The 22849-nt window shown below is 48.6% G+C and overlaps 1 protein-coding gene across 2 annotated transcripts in view; it reads left to right on the top strand.

Annotated features, from left to right (window-relative positions):
* PTPRN (protein tyrosine phosphatase receptor type N) overlaps positions 1 to 22849 on the top strand; it is a 178062-nt gene that overhangs the window by 76967 nt on the left and 78246 nt on the right. Inside the window, exons 9-10 of one of the 2 annotated variants that reach the window (XM_082262054.1) lie at positions 3080 to 3420; positions 16248 to 16334. In XM_082262054.1, the coding sequence (XP_082118180.1) occupies positions 3080 to 3420; positions 16248 to 16334 (428 nt within the window). The remainder of the gene's footprint in view (positions 1 to 3079; positions 3421 to 16247; positions 16335 to 22849) is intronic. The other variant, XM_082262053.1, reaches the window with a different exon arrangement.

The raw sequence follows: 22849 nt of genomic DNA, 5'->3' as shown, positions 1-22849 counted from the left end.
AGTAAACCATGTTTGTTATTTTTATAATAAAAAATCAGAATCTTTGCAACCCCTTTAATACGGCAATTTTATGCAATGGTCAGCTCCATCTAGTGGCCATAGTGCTGTATTTTTTCTGAAATACAACAATCAGTTAAAAGTACCACAATATGGGCTGTAGGTGGAGCTGACGAGCATCCTCCCTGGATATCGCTATGATTGACTGTAGGCTAAAAAAGTAAAATGACTGAAGTTCTGGCCCATGGTCACCACCCCACCCCCAATTTACTGGTTAGATAAATAAGTAGAAGCAGCATATTGATACGGTTATCCCTTAAAATAGTAGAATGCATTAGACTGTTACTGTTTTCCACTGCTGGCTCTTTCTAGACTGAGGTTTGATGTTCAAAAGGAGAAAATAAGCTAATATAAAGACAGGTATTAGGTATTAAAGTGTATCTCCAGCCAAAGTATTTTTTCAGTTTTGGACAGAGTGAGTGGTCCTGTTGAGGAGATTTTCCTTCACTTCCTGTTCCAGTGACAACACATCATCAGGACAGGAAATTAAGATAAATCTCCAGGAGTAACATAGATAGCAATAAAAAGTAGTAGCATTAACTATTAGTTGGTAAAACAGGGAAAGGTTATAGCCTCCTCCAGCTTTTTATTGCTGTCTGTGTTTCTGTTGGAGAACATAGGGATGAGGGACAGTAGAATATAAGTTCATATTTACCCCTATACCCAGCTAGAGGATATCCAGTATTATCTAGCCCACATTCAGTATGTTAAGCACAAGGCCCGTGGGTCGAATCCGGCCCGCCAGGCCTTGTACCGTGGCCCTCACACCCAGTTTTGCAGCAAGAATGTGGGGAAACACCTTTCTGCCACCTCTGGCTCTCACCGTCTGCTCTCACCCCGCTGTCACTTGTAAAGCCTTCTGTGTTTTAAAGGGACAGCTTTGCTCAGTGGCTTCCCAAACTAACAGATCCCTACACATGCTCATGGCAGGGCATAGCGGGGACAGATCTCCAATCTGTCCCCGCTTAATCTGAGAGAGAGAACTATCAAGGCAGAGCCGCCTACACAGGGAAGTACTAGAGCCGGGCCAGGTAGGAGAGAAAGATGCGAAGAAGCTTTGGGGGGGGGTTAAACATCCATGAACTCTGCACATAGTGCACCCCTAAACCCTGCATTCTGTACACAGTGCACACCCCATAGCGCACACCTGAACACTGCATTCTCTACATAGCTCACCCCTGAACTCTGCATTCTGTACATAGCTCACCTCTGAACTCTGCACTTTGTAAACAGCACACCCATTAACTCTGCAAACTGTATGTACTGCACCCCTAAACCCTGCATTTGGTACATAGCTCACCCCTGAACACTGCATTCTGTACATAGCGCAAACCTGAACACTGCATTCTGTACATAGCTCCCTCCTGAACTCTGAATTCTGTACATAGCGCAAACCTGAACACTGCATTCTGTACATAGCTCACCCCTGAACTCTGTATTCCCTACATAGCGCACCCCTGAACACTGCATTCTATACATAGCGCACACCTGAACACTGCATTCTGTACATAGCTCACCCCTGAACACTGCATTCTGTACATAGCACACACCTGAACACTGCATTCTGTACATAGCGCACCCCTGAACACTGCATTCTGTACATAGCGCACCCCTGAACACTGCATTCAGTACATAGCTCACCCCTGAACACTGCATTCTGTACATAGCTCACCCCTGAACACTGCATTCTGTACATAACTCACCCCTGAACTCTGCACTTTGTAAACAGCACACCCATGAACTCTGCAAACTGTATGTACTGCACCCCTAAACCCTGCATTTGGTACGTAGCGCACCTCTGAACACTGCATTCTGTACATGGCGCACCCCTGAACACTGCATTCTGTACATAGCTCACCCCTCAACACTGCATTCTGTACATAGCGCACCCCTGAACACTGCATTCGGTACATAGCGCACCCCTGAACACTGCAATCTGTACATAGCGCACACACCTGAACACTGCATTCTGTAAATAGTGCACCCCTGAACACTGCATTCTGTACATAGCTCACCCCTGAACTCTGCATTCTGTACATAGCACAAACCTGAACACTGCATTCTGTACATAGCGCACCCCTGAACTCTGCATTCTGTACATAGTGCACCCCTGAACACTGCATTCTGTACATAGCTCACCCCTGAACTCTGCATTCTGTACATAGCGCACACCTGAACACTGCATTCTGTACATAGCTCACCCCTGAACACTGCATTCTGTACATAGCTCACCCCTGAACACTGCATTCTGTACATAGCTAACCCCTGAACTCTGCATTCTGTACATAGCGCACACCTGAACACTGCATTCTGTACATAGCTCACCCCTGAACACTGCATTCTGTACATAGCTCACCCCTGAACACTGCATTCTGTACATAGCTAACCCCTGAACTCTGCATTCTGTACATAGCGCACACCTGAACACTGCATTCTGTACATAGGTCACCCCTGAACACTGCATTCTGTACATGGCGCACCCCCAACTCTGTACACAGCACACCCATGAACTCTGCAACCTGTATGTAGCGCACCCCTAAACCCTGCACTCTGTGCATAGCGCACCTCTGAACTCTGCAGTCTGTACATAACGCACCCCTGGACTCTGCACTATGTACATAGCATAATCCTGAACTCTGCCCTCTCTACGTAACACATCCCAGATACAACCGGCCCTTTGACGGTTACCATACTGCTGACTTTTCAGGGTGAAATTGAGTTTGACACCCCTGATGTAGCCCTTTCCTCCCCAGCCTGGTGCGCCTCTTTCATTGATTGAATTTCAGTTCTTTCAATCATGGAGGATCGGCATCCCAAGTGAGCCTTACCACAGCTTCCTGTTCTCAGGATGTCATAAGTAGCACCCTGCATTGCGTAGAGAAGCACAGAGACCCAGTGATGATGTCACTGGTCCAAAATAAATAATGAAAACTGGTTTTATTTAATCATTTCATTAGCATGTTGATGAGGGGGAAAGTAAAATGAGAGGAGATAAAACTTCATCTTTATTCCTTTATCACAGGTCTCTGAGGGGGAGATGCAGCACTTGTCCCAGGATGAACCACAGTTCTCGGCTCCAGAAATATCCCCAAAAGAGATCTCTCCGGCCCCCCTGGCCCAGAATACTGACCAGCGAGTGCCCGATGGACGCATTAGCGCAACAACCGCCACCATCACCACCCACCTGGTACCTGATTCCCAGACTATGGCGGAGCAGCCTGGGAACCCAATGGCAGCTGAAGATGGGGAAATAAAGGTCCCAGAGAAGAAAAGTTACCCAGAAGTCCCAGAGATGAGTTTGGACCCTGGGCAGAGCCCACATAAAGTCACAGAGGACTATGGATACATCCTGACTGACCAAAAGTGAGTTCCTTCATTATTAACACAAACTGGCAGGGCTGCGATCAGAGGAGGGGAGTACTGGGGAGTCTCTGACCAGGTCAGGCAAGTGGGAGACCGCTGGCTTGCCTTCATATTAAAGGTTAAAGCGGTATTAAACACAAAAGCACACATTTATTTTATTGCAGCTTACCAATTCTTAGATGTGACGGCTGCATTCGTTTTCTCTTTTAGGCTTTCTTTTCCTTATTTTCACCTGGTGATCCAGCCAGTAAGTCTGTTGTTTTTTCAAAAGAACAAGCTATCCTGCAGATGTATCAGTTACAGTGATGAGACAAATCATTCAACACTGACTTAAAATGATCATTTTTATTTATTTATGTAAGACCTTTATCCCAAAAAAAAAAATGCTCGCTGCAACTGATAATAAAGTGTGAGCTTGAGTTTAGCTTAAATTTTGTTAGTGTATTTAAATCTGTTAGTACATCAAACCCTCCCCCCCTAGACTGACAATGCTGCTGTCTACTGTGCCCTCTGTGCTCCTTCATCCAGAGTGGAGGCACTCTAATACAGTGTGCTTCTGGCTAGATCAGCAGGTGAAAACAGAGGAAAATAAGTCTTAAAAAGAAAGCTAATGCAGTCACCACATCCAATGAATGGTAAGATGAAATATGTTACATTTTATGTTTTGGGTTTATTAGCGCTTTAACCTCCCTGGCGGTATTCCCGAGTGGGGCTCGGGGTTAATTTTCAGTACCAAAAGAGGTAACATCCCAACCGTCCTTCCCAACCGTCCTTCCCAACCGTCCCCCCCCCAACCGTCCTCCCCCACCGTCCTTCCCAACCGTCCTCCTCAACCGTCCTCCCCCACCGTCCTCCCCCACCGTCCTTCCCAACCGTCCTTCCCAACCGCCCCCCCAACCGTCCTCCCCAACCGTCCTTCCCAACCGTCCTCCCCCACCGTCCTTCCCAACCGTCCTTCCCAACCGCCCCCCCCCCCCACTGTCCTCCCCCACCGTCCTCCCCAACCGTCCTCCCCAACTGTCCTCCCCAACCGTCCTCCCCAACTGTCCTCCCCAACTGTCCTCCCCCACCGTCCTTCCCAACCGTCCTTCCCAACCGTCCTCCCCAACCGTCCCCCCCCCCCGTCCTCCCCCACCGTCCTTCCCAACCGTCCTTCCCAACCGTCCTTCCCAACCGTCCCCCCCCCAACCGTCCTCCCCAACCGTCCTCCCCCACCGTCCTTCCCAACCGTCCTCCCCAACCGTCCTCCCCCACCGTCCTCCCCCACCGTCCTTCCCAACCGTCCTTCCCAACCGTCCCCCCCAACCGTCCTCCCCAACCGTCCTCCCCAACCGTCCTCCCCCACCGTCCTCCCCCACCGTCCTTCCCAACCGTCCTTCCCAACCGCCCCCCCCCCCCCCCACTGTCCTCCCCCACCGTCCTTCCCAACCGTCCTTCCCAACCGTCCTCCCCCACCGTCCTCCCCAACCATCCTTCCCAACCGTCCTCCCCAACCGTCCTCCCCAACCGTCCTCCCCCACTGTCCTCCCCCACCGTCCTTCCCAACCGTCCTTCCCAACCGTCCTCCCCCACCGTCCTCCCCAACCGTCCTCCCCAACCGTCCTTCCCAACCGTCCTCCCCAACCGTCCTCCCCAACCGTCCTCCCCCACTGTCCTCCCCCACCGTCCTTCCCAACCGTCCTTCCCAACCGTCCTCCCCAACCGTCCTCCCCAACCGTCCTTCCCAACCGTCCTCCCCAACCATCCTCCCCAACCGTCCTCCCCAACCGTCCTCCAGCCATCCTCCCACTGTCCTCCCCAACCGTCCTCCAGCCATCCTCCCACTGTCCTCCCGCTGTGTGCTCGGTCGATGCCGGCACCTGTCTTCCGGTTCCCTTCCCTGCGAGCGTTGTGATGCAGGGGGGTGGAACCGGCGGCAATTTGAAAAATGTAAATACACCAAATGAGATGATACAAAGCTGTGATCTTAACGGATTACACTGTATCATCCCATTTCACCACAGGATTTCACCTGGTGACTTTTCCAGTGCCCTGCCTGTGCTTTTCCAGTTCTTTGTGCCTGGAAAATAGAGAACGACCATGGCGTCCAAAAAGCGTTCTTTTTGTGCAAAAGTGCTTTTAGACGAACTGGAAAACAGCTAAACGGAGTTACTTGAAGAACTGAGCGATAGCGATTTGTGGGAAAATTCATCATCAGGTACGGAAAGTGACGACAGCGACGATTTTGATGTCTCTTTCTGGCGCATCGCTTGTGGAATTTGGGAAGTATATCAAATGATTCTTCAGAATTTCCAACGGAGCGCCAGAAAGAGACTTTAGAATCGTCGCTGTCGTCACTTTCCGTACCTGATGACAAATTTTCCCACAAATCGCTATCGCTCAGTTCTTCAAGTAACTCAGTTTCGCTGTCGCTGTTTTCCAGTTCGTCTAAAAGCGCTTTTGCGCAAAAAGAACGCTTTTTGGACGCCATGGTCGTTCTCTATTTTCCAGGCACAAAGCCCTGGAAAAGCACAGGCAGGGCACTGGAAAAGTCACCAGGTGGAATCCTGTGGTGAAATGGGATGATACAGTGTAATCCGTTAGGATACAGCTTTGTATCATCTCATTTGGTGTATTTACATTTTTTAAATTGCCGTCGGTTCCACCCCCCTGCGTCACAACGGTCGCAGAGAAGGGAACCGGAAGACAGGTGCCGGCATCTGCCGAGCATAGAGCGGGAGGACAGCGGGGAAGGACAGCGGGGTAGGACGGCGGGGGGATCGCAGGGGAAGGTGAGTTTTAAAATATAAAACAACAGATTTCCATGCAAAACAATGTACCGCTTTTAACCCAGAAATCCTGACATAATCAGACCACCAGGGAGGTTAAAGGGAACCACGTGTAAGGCAGGATAGCGTTGTAGACCAGAATAAGGCGCTGCAAACATTTTTTTACATACATACTGCCATTGCCATCTGCATCCACAGCAGGTTCTGTTTTTTTTTTGCACACGTTTAAAAAATCATTTTAGGCCTGAAGATTACTTATAACCCCAAAACATATATTTTCTGAAAGCAGAGACTCTAAATAATAAAATAGTGGTAGCTCCAGATTTTTATGTCACACGATATTAGTGCAAAACTTTATCAAGCACAAAATGTAAGTAAGAAACACACTAAAGTTAATTTTAGGGCACACAAACACAACATTTTGCACATTTTTTTGATAAAATATAAAAGATGAGGTTGCATCAAGTAAAAAGATACCCAACATGTCAAGCCTTAAATATGTGTGCACCCGTAAAATGGCGACAAACTGTGGTACCCTAAATCAGTGGTCCTCAACTCCGGTCCTCAGGGCCCACTAACAGGCCAGATTTTAAGTATTTCCTTGGGGAGATGCAGACTAGAGTACTGCAATCACTGAGCAGCAAATTATATCACCTGTGATGTATTTCAGTTATCTTGCAAACCTGGCCTGTTAGTGGGCCCTGAGGACCTGGGTTGAGGACCACTGCCCTAAATTTTCCGACACTTTAAAGGCCCCTACAAGTTATCAGTTCAGAGTTGATTGTAAAGTCTCGTTTTTTTTTTTTTAGTTAAAAATAACAAACATGTTATACTTACCTGCTCTGTGTAATGGTTTTGCACAGAGCAGCCTGGATCCTCCTCTTCTCGGGTCCCTCGCCGCTGCTCCTGGCCCCTCCCTTCTGTCGAGTACCCCCACAGCAAGCAGCTTGCTATGGGGTGCCCCCGAGCCAAGCTGCTGCTCTGTATGTCCACTCTGTAGTTCAGCCCCGCCTCCTCTCTCTACTCATTGGCTAACTGACTTTGAATAACATCAGCAGGAGCCAATGGGCGCCGCTGCTGTGTCTCAGCCAATCAGGATGGAGAGCCCCGTATGGCTGAGACACTTGTGCACATTGCTGGATCAAGAGGGGGCTTAGGTAGGTATTAGGAGGGGGTGAGGGGGGAGCTGCTCACTGAAGGTTTTTTATAGAATAGAATGCATTAAGATAAAAAAAAAAAACTTCTGACTTTACAACCACTTTAACCTTAAATTATGGTCCTAAAATTTTTACTCTCACCAGAGGCATAACTAGAACCTTCAGGGCCCCGGTGCAAGAAACCATGAAGGACCCCCGGACCAGGGCCCTTCCCTTCAAGCCTGGGGCTCTTCACACTGATCCTGGGGCCCTTTACTCTTGTTGCGGGGCCCTTTATTATGGTCCCGCAGCAGGACCCTTTCACAAGTTCTGCAGTGAAAAAAAAAGGTTTGATGGGCGCTCCCGCTAGGAGATGAATCTTCAATGAAGCTGTCTCGGTGGGGGAGGTGCAGCCAGACTGATGGATGGATTTCACAAATGCACAGATATGTGACGCTTACATTGAGGGCAGCTAGGCCGAAGCAAAGTCCCACTAACAGGCAAAATAGAAAGGAAAGGCGCTGTTCAGTGTAGCAGGTGTAACTTTATTCAATGACACACACATAAAAACACATACTTAATATGGAGGCAAGCGTTTATCCTCGTGGCTCGGGGTCCCTTCCTGGTCCAAGGTGTTCCCGTCCTCAAAACTAGCCAGCAGCCGGGAGATGACGCTGTGGGGAGGACCAATCGGAGGGACTGGATCAGATCCAGGCAGCGGTGGAATGCATGCCTTACTGATGGACCGCACGAGCGTGATGACGTGGAGGGGCGGTAACGCGTTTCGGAGCGTGCGCAGAAGTGCTCCTTCCTTGCCTTCATGTAAGTTTTTATGTGTGTCATTGAATAAAGTTACACCTGCTACACTGAGCGGTGCCTTTCCTTTTTTTTTTTTACAAGTTCTGCAGTGGGCCCCCTTCCTGCCATCTTGGGGCCTCCCCACTGTGGTGGAATACCAGGGCCTGGTCGCAAGTGTGACCTTTGCGATCCTGGAAGTTCACCCACGGGTGTCGGTAGTTTTTATTTTTTGTTAGTTTAATTGTATTATTTTTTATCATTTTATTCTATTTTTTTACAATGTCACTGACTATGACTATTGAAATGTCCATTCAAAAAAAGGAAGGATCTGGTAAATTACACATTTACCGACCCCTTCCTGGTTCTCTATTGTGACACATCCCCTGCAGCAACCGGCAGGAGAGGGAAGGGAGGACGGGGGGGGGGGGGGGGGGGACCAGGGGAGCACACAGGGGCCCAAAGACAGCAGAACAACTGAACTGGATAGGAGGAGTGGCGGGGGCAGCATACAGAGAAACCAATCTCCTCCATTTTCCTCCTGCAGCTACAGGAGGAAAAAGGAGGACGGTGATTTCTCTACATGCTGCCCCCGACCCCCCCCCCTATCCGGGTGTACAGGGGAGCCGCACAGGCCCCCTTGGAGCATGGGGCCCAGTTGCAATTGCAACTCCTGCGACCCCTGTAGTTACGCCCCTGACTCTCACCCTTACATGAACGGCGTTATGAAATGTGTAGAGCAATTTACATTTTCATGCACAGGCACCCCTGACACATGCGTTTATGTTCGTATGTGCGTGTGTGGAAGGGGTTGGGTGGTGGTCAGAATTTTTATTTATTTTTTTGAATGCTTGGGTGAAAATTAAATGTTTGACACATTTTTCCAACAAAGTTTGTTTTTTATCACATAAGGAACAAAAAGTCCCCTATGTCAGGGTTATTCAACCGGGATGCCGCAAAGAGTCCCAAGGGTGCCGCGACACAATGACGCAAAGCTTTCTACAATGCAACCATTAAAGGGTTACTGTGTGAAGTTCCAAGCTGTGTGAGCCGCCCACCCGCGTCCTACCAGCCGATGACGTCATCGCTTGCCTTTGGAAGGTCGAGAGGCTTACCCAGCTTTCACTTTTGCTGGAAAAAAACACAGATGACAGCGTGGGGGCACCTGGGGAAGGAACGGGATGTGCTCTCCCTCCTCTCTGTACACAGGACATAACACCGTAACCCTTTCATGGTCAGACTATACAAGGCGTTGTGTCATTTTTCTGTAGCAGGGGCCGAGAGGGGGTAATGTGTTGGGGGGGGGGAGTTGTGCTAGAAAAAGGGGTTGTGGCTAGTAGAGGGTATTTGTGCTAGGAGGGGGGTTTCAGGAGGGAAGATTTGGGTTAGACAGGGTTTTTTTTTTGGGGGGGGGGGGGGGTACTAGCAGGGCATTGGTTGGGATGTACAGCCTACTGACCACTTAGCATTGCCTTACAAACTACAATTTATGGCTTTTTCACACCAGGTGTATTGCGGTAAAACGTGTGAAATTGCGCGTTTTCCTGCACCACGCAAAAAAATGCTTTGCCTTTTGCAGTTGTGCATGGGTGCCATTAATTCTTAATGGCACCTCCATGCATCCAATAATTGCATTTTGTTTGCGCCCACTTAAACGCATGGTACAGCAGTACCATGTATTTTTGTGGGGCGCGATTCAAAAATCATGCCAGCGCCTAGCTTCTTCCCCAGCCAGACCAGCAAGAGAAAGTGACACCAGAAACGGAAGTGAGGTTTTACACATCGCTTTCGGGTTCTTAGAAGAATGTTGGTCTCCCTCCCCTCTACCCGGCCGCACCCACCATACCAGTCCCAGGTCTGCCGATAGAAGCTTGGAGCCCAGGAAACATGGCGAGGGCACTCACGGGGGAGGGGGGGGGGGTGTTGTTTTTCCTAGGGCAGGTGGAAATGACCTGTAGTTATACAGCCATCGGATCGCTTCCATCTGACAGTCGGCTTGTCAGATTTAGTCACTCACAGCAGCTGGGAGTGTGTGCAAAAACCCCCCCGCAGATGCCCAAATATGTTATACGCTGGGGACAGCAAAAGCGTTAAAGTTTAGATATAGTCACAACTTATTTTCGAAGCCCTGCCAGGTGTTTATTTGCTGTTTATGTTCCTACTGGGGAGATTTACCCTCTCCATTCATGTCACCAGGACAGGAAATTATGAAAAATCCGTAAACTTACAGTTTTTACCAAAACAGGAACAGTAAAAGTGTTTGTTTGTGGACACTTGTTTCAGTGATAACTATCTATGAGGGTAAATGTCTCTACATTCTTGTTGCATCTCCAGGACAGGAAGAAAAGAGAATTCTTCCCAACAGGACGCAGAGGGGATATAACCCTACCTACTGGATGTTGCTTCAGTTTACACTAGAACGTGGTGCGGGAAACCCGCAATCTGTGCATGTCTCCCGCACTGTATTCAAAACGCATTGCCCTTGCAATCTGCTGCGGGTGTCAGTAACAATGCTAACGACAACCCAAATGCAGTGCGTTTACCTGCACCAGATTGCATTGTACAGAAGTACCATGCAGTCTAGTTGTAGTGCGTTTCCAAAAGTAGTGCATGCACTACTTTTGTGCAATGCGTTGCTATTTCAGCCAATTCAAAATGAATGGGCTCAAATCGCATCAGACTAAATCGCATTTGAATTGCAAAGGAATGCAGTGCACATTCCTATGCCATTCATAGGCGATTCATAGTACAAACCAAGCCTTAGAAGAAGCATGTTACCATATCTAATTAGTGAACTGTTGCATTAGAAAGCACATTAGTTTGTCCCAAATCCCCTTTGATATTTTAGTTTTGGGATAGTGGCAGAAAGATCAGTCATCTGGAAACCAGCACTAAGGGCTCTTTCACACTGGTGACCAGGGGTGGTAAATAAACAGGTGGCTGAGCCACCGCTTTACCTGCCTCTCTAGCCCCCCACCAGATTTCCAACATTGCAGCCTGATAGGGGTGTACACAGGGCCAAAATAGGGGGGCAGGGGGGACATGTGCCCCAGGAGCCGCATTGAGAGGGGCCCCACCACCAGATATCCCCAGACAAAATGTGGGTTTTCTCCTGGGCATACCCACATCGCACCAACCTCACCACCACTCCTCTGGGGTCCTGCTCTCCCCTTCCCGCCACCAGTGCCTGACCTGCCCGCTGTTTTTACTGCTTCCTTCTCCTGGACGAGTGGGGGCTCTGCAGCATCACCAAGAACCTGTGAAGCTACATTGGGTCCTGGAGGGTCAACATCTACTGTGAGCCTTGCCACTCCTGCTGTCATCCACCGCAGGGATCGCTGGCCATGCACCGCCTGCTACCACCCACCCAGGGCTGGGTGAGCCAGAGACTGAGCCCCTGGAAGATTTCCACCTGTAACACCCTTGAGCTGGAGCCCTACTCCATGTACTGTGTGCAGTGGAAGCCCTTTGTGCTCCCAAGGAGGGCTGACACCATACACCATAGCCGCGGGGTCAAGGCTCTGGAGGTTATGTGGAAGCTGCACAAGGTGAAGGGGGGGGGGGAGACACATGGGGAGGGTTGAGAAGGAACAAAGGAGGGGCATGGGTAAGCTTCACAAGGACAATGTGCGGGGGAGGGGGCACGGGGGCGCTGGGATGAGATGAAGCTGCACAAGATGGGGGGGGGGGGCGGGTAAGGGGGATGCACAAGATATGGGGGGGGGGGGGGAAGGAAATTGCACAAGTTAAAGAGGGTAAAAAAGGTGGGGAGTCAGGGGGAAGCTGAAAAAGGGGAGGGGGGGGGGAGAAACGCAAGGCGAAGGGGGGGGGGTTGTCAGGGCGGTGCAGAAGATGAGGGGAAGGATAGGGAAGCTGCAAATGGTGAGGGGGGGGAGGGGAAGCTGTTCAAGGTGAGGGGCGGGTAGAGGAGGACAAGGCGGGGGGTGCACAAAGGCGGGACATGGGGAAGCTGCACAAGGTTATGGGGAGGGGAAAGTGCACAAGGTGAGTGGAAGGGGGACAAGGTTGGGGGGGGTATCGATGTGCACAAGATGGGGGGGGGGGAACTGCATAAGGTGACGGGGGATGGAAAAACTGCTGGGGGGGGGGTGGGGGGTGGTGGTAGGAAGTTGCACATGGTGGTAGTGGTCGCAGTAGCCCCTGCACAATATCAGCTAGGTGAGACCCATCAATAACTGCTAAATGATCAGATGGTCCCCTGTGTGCTCTCTGGCACCCCCTTTCTCTGTCTCAAAAGTGAGACATCAGGGGTCTGTTTAGACCTCTGATATTTCTCCAAAGACCCCCGACAGGGCTGATAAGACTTGTAGAAAATAAAATTCTAAAAAAAGTAAAAAAAAAAATATTTAAAAAAAAAAACTGACACTTTCCGGTCCGGGGGCGGGTAGGGGGGGGGGTTAGTAGGTTTGGAGAGTCCTTGCTCTGGGTGAAAGAATGTTTAGCTTTGCCACTGGCTGTACACATGCCATGACCATGAAGCTACTGTGTGCACGTTAATGCACCAATACACAACTGAGCGCTCACCGGCCTTTTTTGCGGAGCGCCACAAAGAAGCTAATACTTGAAGATGTGAATTATTGTGTCACAATAAACCTTGTTTCTAGGGAACCTCCCGACCTTACACCATGCCCACCAATCAATAAAGCACCATGGCACACTATTGGCGCTTTTCCACTGCATGGAACCGAACGGTTCGGCTCGCTTTTGTGCTTTTCCACTGCTGGTACCGCATGGTATGGTGTAGGAACGGTTCGGTACGGTACGGCGGCGCTTTTCCCCTGCATGGAACCGAACGGTACGGCTCTCAAAAACAGTACCACCTCGATTGTGGTTCCAAGAGGTACCAAACCCGGTACCATATCCCACAATCCTTTGCATGCAGTCACTACTAGCCACTGATTGTTTAGAGAATCGTTGTTATCCCACCCACTTAACTTTAGTACTACTTTAGTGGAAAAGCAAACCATACCGTATCGAACCGTTCCAACACCGTACCATGCGGTACCAGCAGTGGAAAAGCAAACCGGGCCAAGCAGGGCCGAGTAGAGCCGAGCCGGTACTTGCAGTGGAAAAGTGCCATATGATAGCTACACTTTTTAGCCCATATAAATCTGTCCCTTCCCTGAACGTGCTAGTAGATGGTCTTTTGCCCCCCCAGGCCAACAGTGCCTGGTCTTCTCCTACTATAATATGAATTACCCTAGGCATTTATTATGTTACTGACACCATGTTGGAATATCCCTGTAACTGAAATACCAACTTTTGGTGGACCGCTCCTCTAATACAAATAGGATTATCTGCAGAATATTACCAGGGGTTGGGATGTCTGGTTTCTGCCCAGTGCCCACTCTCTTCTGATCTCAACCCTGCAGGTTTCTTCTATACACATTGTTCTGCTTGAGAAATGACAGGCACAGCATAAACAAGTCACATGATCAAATCAGGGTAATTACAGCAATTTTATGCGATTATTCCAGAGCATTGCAAATGAGTGTTCTGAATTACGCAGAGAACACAATGTAGCATTAGAGCCTTGAAAAGCCTTCTTTCTCGATTGGGTGATTCATGACTTCAAATTGAAATAAAAAAAAAAAAAAACACTCGGGTACATGTCCCAGATGTGTACATATCATAAGCTTTTAGATATTAACAATTGATAAAAATATACAATACAAATATGAACAAGAATAAATGTCGTTTTATGTAAAAAGGGAAAATTCTGGTATTATGGAGTAATCTGCAGTAAACATGAATCAGTTTTCATTTGCTTAGCCCACTACAGCAGCCTTTCTCAACCCCTATTCCAAAGATGAACCCCTGAAATAATTTTTCTGGTCTTGAGGAACCTTTACTAAAACAAATTCATTGGCGGTCAGTGGGAAAAATGCTCTATTAGTGGTCAGTAGGAAGAAGGCCCTGTGGTCAGTAGGAAGTAGGCCTCCTTACAGGGGTGGTCAGTAGGAAGAAGGCCCCCCTCTCAGTAGTGGTCAGTAGGAATAAGGCCTCCTTACAGTGGTGGTCGGTAGGAAGAAGGCCTCCTTACAGTGGTGGTCAGTAGGAAGAAGGCCCTCCTTACAGTGGTGGTCGGTAGTACGAAGGCCCACCTTACAGTGGTGGTCAGTAGGAAGAAGGCCCTCCTTACAGTGGTGGTCAGTAGGAAGAAGGCCTCCTTACAGTGGTGGTCAGTAGGAAGAAGGCCCTCCTTACAGTGGTGGTCGGTAGTACGAAGGCCCACCTTACAGTGGTGGTCAGTAGGAAGAAGGCCTCCTTACAGTGGTGGTCAGTAGGAAGAAGGCCCCCCCCCCCCTACAGTGGTGGTCAGTAGGAAGGAGGCCTCCTTAAAGTGGTTGCCATTAGCAAGAATGCCCTCCTTACAGTGATGGTCAGTAGGAAGGAGACCCACCTTACAGTGGTGGTCAGTAGGAAGGAGACCCACCTTACAGTGGTGGTCAGTAGGAAGAAGGCTTCCCTTACAGTGGTTGTCAGTAGGAAGAAGACTTCCCTTACAGTGGTAGTCGGTATGAAGAAGGCCCACCTTAGAGTGGTGGTCAGTAGGATGAAGGCCTCCCCTACAGTGGTGGTCAGTAGGAAGAAAGCCTCCTTAAAGTGGTTGCCAGTAAGAAGAAGGCCCTCCTTACAGTGGTGGTCGATAGGAAGAAGACCCACCTTACAGTGATGGTCAGTAGGAAGAAGGCTTCCCTTATAGTGGTGGTCAGTAGGAAGAAGGCTCCCCTACAGTGGTTGTCAGTAGGAAGAAAGCCCCCCTTATAGTGGTGATCACTTGGAAGAAGTCCTCCTTACAGCGGTGGTCAGTAGGAAGAAGGCTCCCCTTGCAGTGTTGGTCAGTAGGAAGAAGGCCCCCTTTACAGTGATGGTCAGACAGCTAAAGACAGTTAAAATAAAATTGATGTCATGCTGTTGGCTTTTCAAAGTAGTGTTTACCCTGGAACTATGCAAGCACTATCTAATTGAGGTAAATTGGCCTCAGCACAAGGAACCCATGACAACTTCTGGAGGAACCGTCTGGATCCACATTGTTCGAACTCTTGTTGGGAAAGGCTGCACTACAGTGATAAAAGCTAAGTTCTGAGATTTGATTTGTTGGTTAGACTGAAAGGGTTAGAACCTCTGTTAGTTTTCTATTACTGTCTGTGTCCTCACTGGAGAGTTTTCCCATCACTTCCGGTCTAGGAAGTGAGGAAAACCCTTGCCAACAGAGACACAGCAAAAAAAGATCTAACGTTCTTCACTTTTTTCAAAGCAAAAGCTGCAAACAATTTTAAAGATAAACTGTGCGTTGCCCATGCAGGATAAAGCAACAGGTTCACTTTAATGCCCCCTTCCCAGCTACAAATACATTATATGGCCAAACATTTGTAGATACCTGACTTTCAAAGCTATATGAGCTTGTTGGATATTCTATTTCAAAACCACAGTCATTAATATAGAGTTGGCCCACTTTTGCTGCTATAACCACCTCCGCCCTTCTGGGAAGATGGGTATTTGTGCCCTTTCAGCCAAAGATCATTTGTGAGGATCAGGTACCGATATTAGATAAGAAGACTTGGCCCACAACTGGCTTTTCCATTTAACCCAGTGGTGTTAGTAGGGTTGAGGTCAAGGCTTTGTGTAGGCCACTATTTATCCTCCACACCGCACTCATCAAACCATGTCTTTATGGAGCTGGCTTTGTCTAAAAGGGCACAGTTATGCTGGAACAAAAAAGAATCCCACCTAAAATGTTACCACAGTGTTGGAAGAGCACAATTGTCTAAAATGCCTAGGACTGTAGCATTCTTATTGGAAATATCCAAAACTTAATAATTTTGAAGGTTTTTCACATATTTTAGGTCATATAGTATAGGTAGTCATTGTGCTGGCAGGGGCTGTAATATAACAACAGCCCAGTAGACACCCTAGTACCACACTTATAATATATATATGGTATATAGGGACCGCTCAGTAACTCAACATGCGAGTTACACACCTCAGGATAAGGTACTCTTGTGGACAAGGGTCAAGGACTGCTGTGGGGAGGGTGGGTCACATTGTCCTGGGAAGGGCCACAGCCCTGGGCTTACCTCCACCCCTCTGCCTTTCTCCGTAGGCCACTGAGCCTGATAAATGGGGTTCGTCTGTTGGAAATCCTGGCCCAGCGAGTCCATCTGTCCACTTCCAGCTTCATCAACATCAGGTGAGGAGGACCAACATACTCAAGATGCCTACATATAGACTATTACCATCTAATAGTCACAGCAACAAGTACTGTGATAAGTCTAATGAAATGAAGTACCAAGCAGCGAAGCTCTAGATTAGAATATAATCTGATGCACTTTATTGTATTTGCAGCTAGTAGTAGTTAATGAAATTCAACGACACCTTTTCTGTAATGTTGAAGATGTTTTGCTGTTTATTGAATAGCTAGCTCCTTTAGTTGTATTGGATAATGCATCAGGAACAAACCCCAGTATCTCAGCCATCTTAAAGCGGTTCTACAGTCCCCTGTGTGAAAATTATTAAAACTGTAGCTGCTGACTTTTAAAACAATAGCCACTCATCTGTCCAGGGATCCAGCCCCATGTTCTCCCGACCGGGTTTTTTTCACCGCTCTTTGCTGCTGGCACCAGGATCATAAATGTGGGCAGCCAACTGGGACTGCTTGCGGTTTCACAGCTGCCTGCCCACTATGCATGGTCTCTTAGAACCTGTCACATGTCCCAAGAGGCTGCAAGGAGAGGAGGGGGGAGGCAAACTTATGCTTTGATGGCCTAGGCCAGTAGTCTCCAATCTGCAGCTCCTTTGCTTGCCTTTATCCAGCCATTGAGGCATTATGCGTGCCCCTGACACCAACATCAGGGCATAATACCTGCCACTGACACCAACAATGTCACTCTATTCCTTCCAATGACACCAACAATGGGGCATAATTCCTTCCACAGACACTAACTATTTTTCCCCCTAATACCAAGGATCGGGAACTGTTTACTCCCACTGGGCACAGTCTGGACTCCCTAAAGTCTGAAGGACAGTAAACTTGCCCTTTTTTTAGAAGGTTTGGAGACCCCTGGCCTAGGCTGTAAGAGTGGAAGTGAGAGCAGGTACTTGTCAAAATCAGGTACCAGCACCCCCCCCCCCAAAAAAAAAGAAATATGTCAGTTTTGACAGATCGGGTGGGGTGAGAAGGAACAGCGGAACCTCCCCTTTTGGTTGAAGGTCCACTTTGCACCAAGCACCATGGAATGTGTTAAGGAAAATGTTGATTGTACCTTGTGGCTAAAAATTCTGTGGTATGTTCCCAACAACCATTAGAACTGAAGAAACTACTTGGAATGAATAGTTGAACATTACAGTCAAGTTGGATGTGACTAACTACTAGTTAGCTATACAGTGACCTGGATAAATTAGAAATTTCACAGACTTAATATTTGATTAAATTAATTTAATTAAATTAAAATTTGATCGTTATGCTTTTGGGTGTGTTTGCCTACAAGTCCCACTTTTTATTTTAGTTTTTGATAGAGTGTGAAGAAAGTATAATCTCTGTCAACTTTCTATTGCATTTGGGAGATTTCTCCTTGCTTACCATCTATTTGATGGGTGTAAGACAAGTTTAGGCCCTCTCTCTAGATTTTATTTCTATCTTTGTCCCCACTCCGGAGATATCCCCTTACAACCTGTCCAGGTAAAGAAAGGGAAATCTCACTGGTGACACAGATAACATTTAAAATGAGAGGCACTGAATCCCATCTTGTAGAGTGCAGTGGCTCAGGTTAAGCCTTTCTTAAATACGTAGGGGCCTTGTGAAGTGCCTTGGCCAAGATTCAGAGGTTTGAGTAAAACAAGAATACCACACCATAATATTTCACCATTAAAATCCAAGTTAAAAAATCAAACATGTTTCAGGGGTTTGTACCCTCTCATCAGGACCTAAGGTGCAGTTTGGTATGAAGAAATGGTAAACTCGCAAGGGTTTTGGAAGATTCAGGAGTAACATTGATCCTTCTGAAGAAGTTCTTCCAAACATTAGCATTTAAATTCTAACCCTTCTTTGAGCTATCCAAAACTAAAACAAATGTTTTAGCTGAGGTTAGGCTTTAACTTAAAGTGGTTGTAAACCCCATTCATGAAAGTTGAACAAAGCATAAATATATGTAATGTTTACTTGTCTTTATCCAAAGCTCTGAGTACTGTTTCTCTCTGATGCTTCATTCCTCTGTTATCAGCATGAGTCACTTCTGACAAGTTCTCCAACATTTGAGATAACATGAGCTGAAAATTTGTGTCGGGGAGGGAGCTTAGAGGGAGATAAACAGAGAGCTTTTCTATTTAGACTACAGCTCTGCACTTTCCTTTAATCCTCTGCCTATGTGGAGGTGTGTGTGTGTGTGTGGGGGGGGGGGGGGGATGTCCCTTTCCTCCAATCAGCTCTCACACAGTGTAAGCCCAGTCTCCCCACCCACCCCTAAGTGCTGCTGAAAGAGGAAGAATGATTTCTAACATGATCTGCGCCTTTCAAAGAGTGTAGAAAGGGGAAGACAGCAGATGTACAAGTAAAACTTATGTAGAAAGATTTGTTTTTTATCTTTGTGTATCATCTTAGGCCTTTTCACTTCACTGGCTATAGGAGAGGGTTTACAACCAATTTAAACTAAACCGTGGTTGTTTATTGGTGGTTACCACCATTAAACAATAGTTACAACCAAACTAATGGTGGTTACCATTAGCTTATGCAACTGCCACTTACTCTAAATAGCTGGCACCTCCAGTAGCATGCAGTATTCCTTTCTATAAAGAGTGTTCCAGAAGCCCTGAAGAGTGGCTCAGTCCAGTGTTCCCCAGAAAATTGCAGGGGAAGGGGGGGGGCATGGGTGGTCGCTTTCCTGCAATATGAATAAATGGCATAACCCTTTGCACTCCACCTGCTATGACTAATTGTGTCAACCCCTTGCCTGATGGGTTATCCCACTTTTATTGGGATGCTGGTCAGTTTACAAAATGGAGGTGGGGGGACTTAACTGCAGAAAGGGGGACACTTGGCAGCTGTGCTCTGATATACACGAAGTAACCAACTCTCGTCTCTGACTCTCTTCCTTTCAATTTGCTACTGGTCAGTCAGGCCACTCCTTACAGTCATAGGCCAATTGTAAGGCACTGGAGGAGGCAAGGTAGGCTAAATTTGTTGCCCTTAGCTGGTGGCTATCTGGATTTTAGGACTGCTGGGGTGTTTTTTTAACAATGGGAAGAGATTTGGACATGCCCACAATTTAGAGTAATAGTAGTTTCATCAGTGGCGGCTGGTGCTCAAAGTTTTTGGGGGGGCGAAAACAGAAAAATGGCATTGCTTTGCGGCAAAAAACGCTGTAAAAAATTGCGTGACTTTGAGGTCACAAAAGTGTGAAAGGGGCCTTCATTAATTAAGGCATAGCGTGCCCCCTTTCAATGCAATGACCAGCATGCCCCCTTTCAATGCAGAGATCACCGTGCCCCCTTTCAATGCAGAGATGCCAGCGTGCCCCCTTTCAATACAGAGATGCCAGCGTGCCCCCTTTCAATGCACAGAGACCAGCTTGCCCCCTTTCAATGCACAGATGCCAGCGTGCCTTCTTTCAATGCACAGATGCCAGCGTGCCTCCTTCAGTGCAGATGCCAGCGTGCCCCCCTTTCAATACAGAGATGCCAGCGTGCCCCCTTTCAATGCACAGATGCCAGCGTGCCCCCTTTCAATGCACAGATGCCAGCGTGCCCCCTTTCAATGCACAGATGCCAGCGTGCCCCCATTCAATGCACAGATGCCAGCTTGCCCCCTTTCAATGCAGAGTGAACAGCGTGCCAAGCCCCCCCCCCCCGAGACCAGTGCACTTACCTGTAGCGGCGGCTTCTCTTCAGTCCCCCGGTCATCCCGCCTCCTCCTTGGCCAATGGCATGGGGTTTGCCTTTCGACCAATCAGGAAGCGCGTATCGGACCCGCTTCCTCATTGGCCAGGAGGAGGATCTGTGTGACAATAGTGAATTTTCATTCGCTATTGTCACACAATGGGTGGGCTCGGGGCGCACTGCTCTGCGCCCTGGGTCCACCCTTTGCTGAAGCCTATTAGAGCCTCTGGCTCTAATCAGGTGACAAAAAAAAAAGCCCCATTGAACTCCATGCGTCCGGCGCCCCGCATGCAGATTAGGGTGCCGGACGCATGGATAGGGGGGGCGGCACTAGATGACACCAGTAGATGGTGTCATCTACTGAGCATGTTCAGTTTCAGTTTCATCTTTCCCTTACCTCCAATCAGCTCTCACTGAGCTCTGCAGAGTGTAATTTCAGCTGTCAGTCCCCTTTTTTCTGAGCTCTTAGACAAGCTTTATAAATTCAGCACATTAAACGGATTTAGAGAAGAGAAGACAGCAGATAAACAGGTACAACTCACGTAGAAGGATTTGTAATCTCTGAGGCCAGTCACTTCACTGGGTATATGTCAGGGTTTACAACCACTTTAAATATCACATTTCTCCAGACCAGGGGTCTCCAAACTTTCTAAACAAAGGGCCAGTTTACTGTCTTTCAAACTTTAGTGGACCCAGACTGTGGCCAGTGGGTGCAGAAAATGTCCCAGCATCAGTGGGAGCAAACAATGCCCCAAGCTTGATGGTCAGTGGGAGTAAAAAAAATTACCTAGCACTAGGGATAGACTGATTATCGGCAAGGCCGATATGCACTTTCTCCGATATATTGGTATCAGCCCTGGAACTGGCCGATATTACCGATATTTTTGTGACGTCATTCTACCTTCTTAGGCCACCTCCCTTGCCTTGGACAGCCTCGTCTGGAGTCGGGACTAGTCTCGCGGGAGTGTATCACAGCCATACACCCACCCACAGCAGGCCGGTGCCAGCCAGCCACCCACATCCACAGGCCCTCTACCAGCCAGCCAGCCACAAGCACTGTACCAGCGAGCCAGCCAGCCACCCACAGGCTCTTTACCAGCTAGCCAGCCACCCTGTGCCAGCCACCCACCCACCACAGGGTGCCAGCCACCCACCACAGGGTGCCAGACAGCCAGCCACCCACAGACAGGGTGCCAGACAGCCAGCCACCCACAGGCCCTGTACCAACCAGCCACAGGCATTGTACCAGCCAGCCGCCCACAGGCCCTGTACCAGCCAGCCACCCACAGCCCCTGTGCAGCCACCCACCTACCACAGGGTGCCAGCCAGCCACCCACCACAGGGTGCCAGCCAGCCAGCCACCCACCACAGGGTGCCAGCCAGCCACCCACCACAGGGTGCCGGCCAGCCAGCCACCCACCACAGGGTGCCAGCCAGCCAGCCACTCACCACAGGGTGTCAGCCAGCCACCCACCCACCACAGGGTGCCAAACAGCCACCCACCACAGGGTGCCAGGCAGCAAGCCATTAAGCATTAAACAAAAATGAATATGCTCAGTACCAGATTTGTGTCAAAATTGTCTTTATTTTTCAAAACTTTAAATGTACAAAACATCGGCCCACATTGGCCGATACCGATACGATACGATGTAACCAAAATATCGGTATCGGTCCTGAAAAAACCATATTGGTCTATCCCTACCTAGCACCCATGATCAGTAGGAGGAGGAATAATGTCCCATCATTGGTATTAATGGGATTAATAACACCTCATCGTTGGTGTCAGTGGGAGGAATAGTGCCCTATGGTCGGTGTCAGTGGGAAGAATAGTGCCCCATGGTCGGTGTCAGTGGGAGGAATAGTGCCCTTTCGTTGGTGTCAGTGGAAGGAATAGTTCCCCATGGTTGGTGTCAGTGGGAGGAATAGTTCCCCATGGTTGGTGTCAGTGGGAGGAATAGTTCCCCATTGTTGGTGTCAGTGGGAGGAATAGTTCCCCATGGTTGGTGTCAGTGGGAGGAATAGTGCCCCATTGTTGGTGTCAGTGGGAGGAATAGTTCCCCATGGTTGGTGTCAGTGGGAGGAATAGTGCCCTATCGCTGGTGTCAGTGGAAGGAACAGTGCCCCATTGTTGGTGTCAGGGGAAGGAATAGTGCCCCGTTGTTGGTGTCAGTGGGAGGAATAGTTCCCCATTGGTGTCAGTGGAAGGAATAGTTCCCCGTTGTTGGTGTCAGTGGAAGGAATAGTTCCCCATGGTCGGTGTCAGTGGGAGTAATAGTGCCCAATGTTCATGTCTTTATTAAGAATAGTCTAATGGAAAAGGAAAAAGTCCTGGAAGTCGCACATCTCTGCAAAACCCTCTGCAAAAAAGGTGTATGACAGCTTCTACCCGAGCTCCAACCAGGCCATGCCCCCAACGTGTGTCACTCTGCCCACAGAGCTTAGGTTCCCCATAACTAAGCTCAATGGGCGGAGTGAAATGCACTGGGGGCGGGGCCTGATTGGAGCCCAGGCTGAGGCTGTCATACACCTTCTTACAGAGTTTTGCAGAGATGTGCGACTTCCTGGACTTTTCTATTAGATGTCTAGAGCTGCTCTGTCCTTGTCTGCACCCCAAGCGGTCACTACATAAGAGGACCTGGTGGAACCTCTAGCAGCTCCTGTAAATTTAGCTTGGGTCACATTAGGAAGAATAGTTTTTCATTGTTTATAACAGAAATGATGTCTGATTGTTAGTGTCTATGGGAGGAATAGTGACTCATATTAGTAGGAGGAATAGTGCCCCAAGGGTCAGATAAAGGCAAGCAAAGGGCTGCATCTGGCTCACAGGTCACAGTA

The sequence above is a fragment of the Pelophylax lessonae genome (assembly GCF_965119305.1).
Source record: "Pelophylax lessonae genome assembly, chromosome: 6".
In the NCBI taxonomy this organism is placed as follows: domain Eukaryota; kingdom Metazoa; phylum Chordata; class Amphibia; order Anura; family Ranidae; genus Pelophylax; species Pelophylax lessonae.
This window is presented reverse-complemented; position numbering and strand designations above follow the sequence as displayed.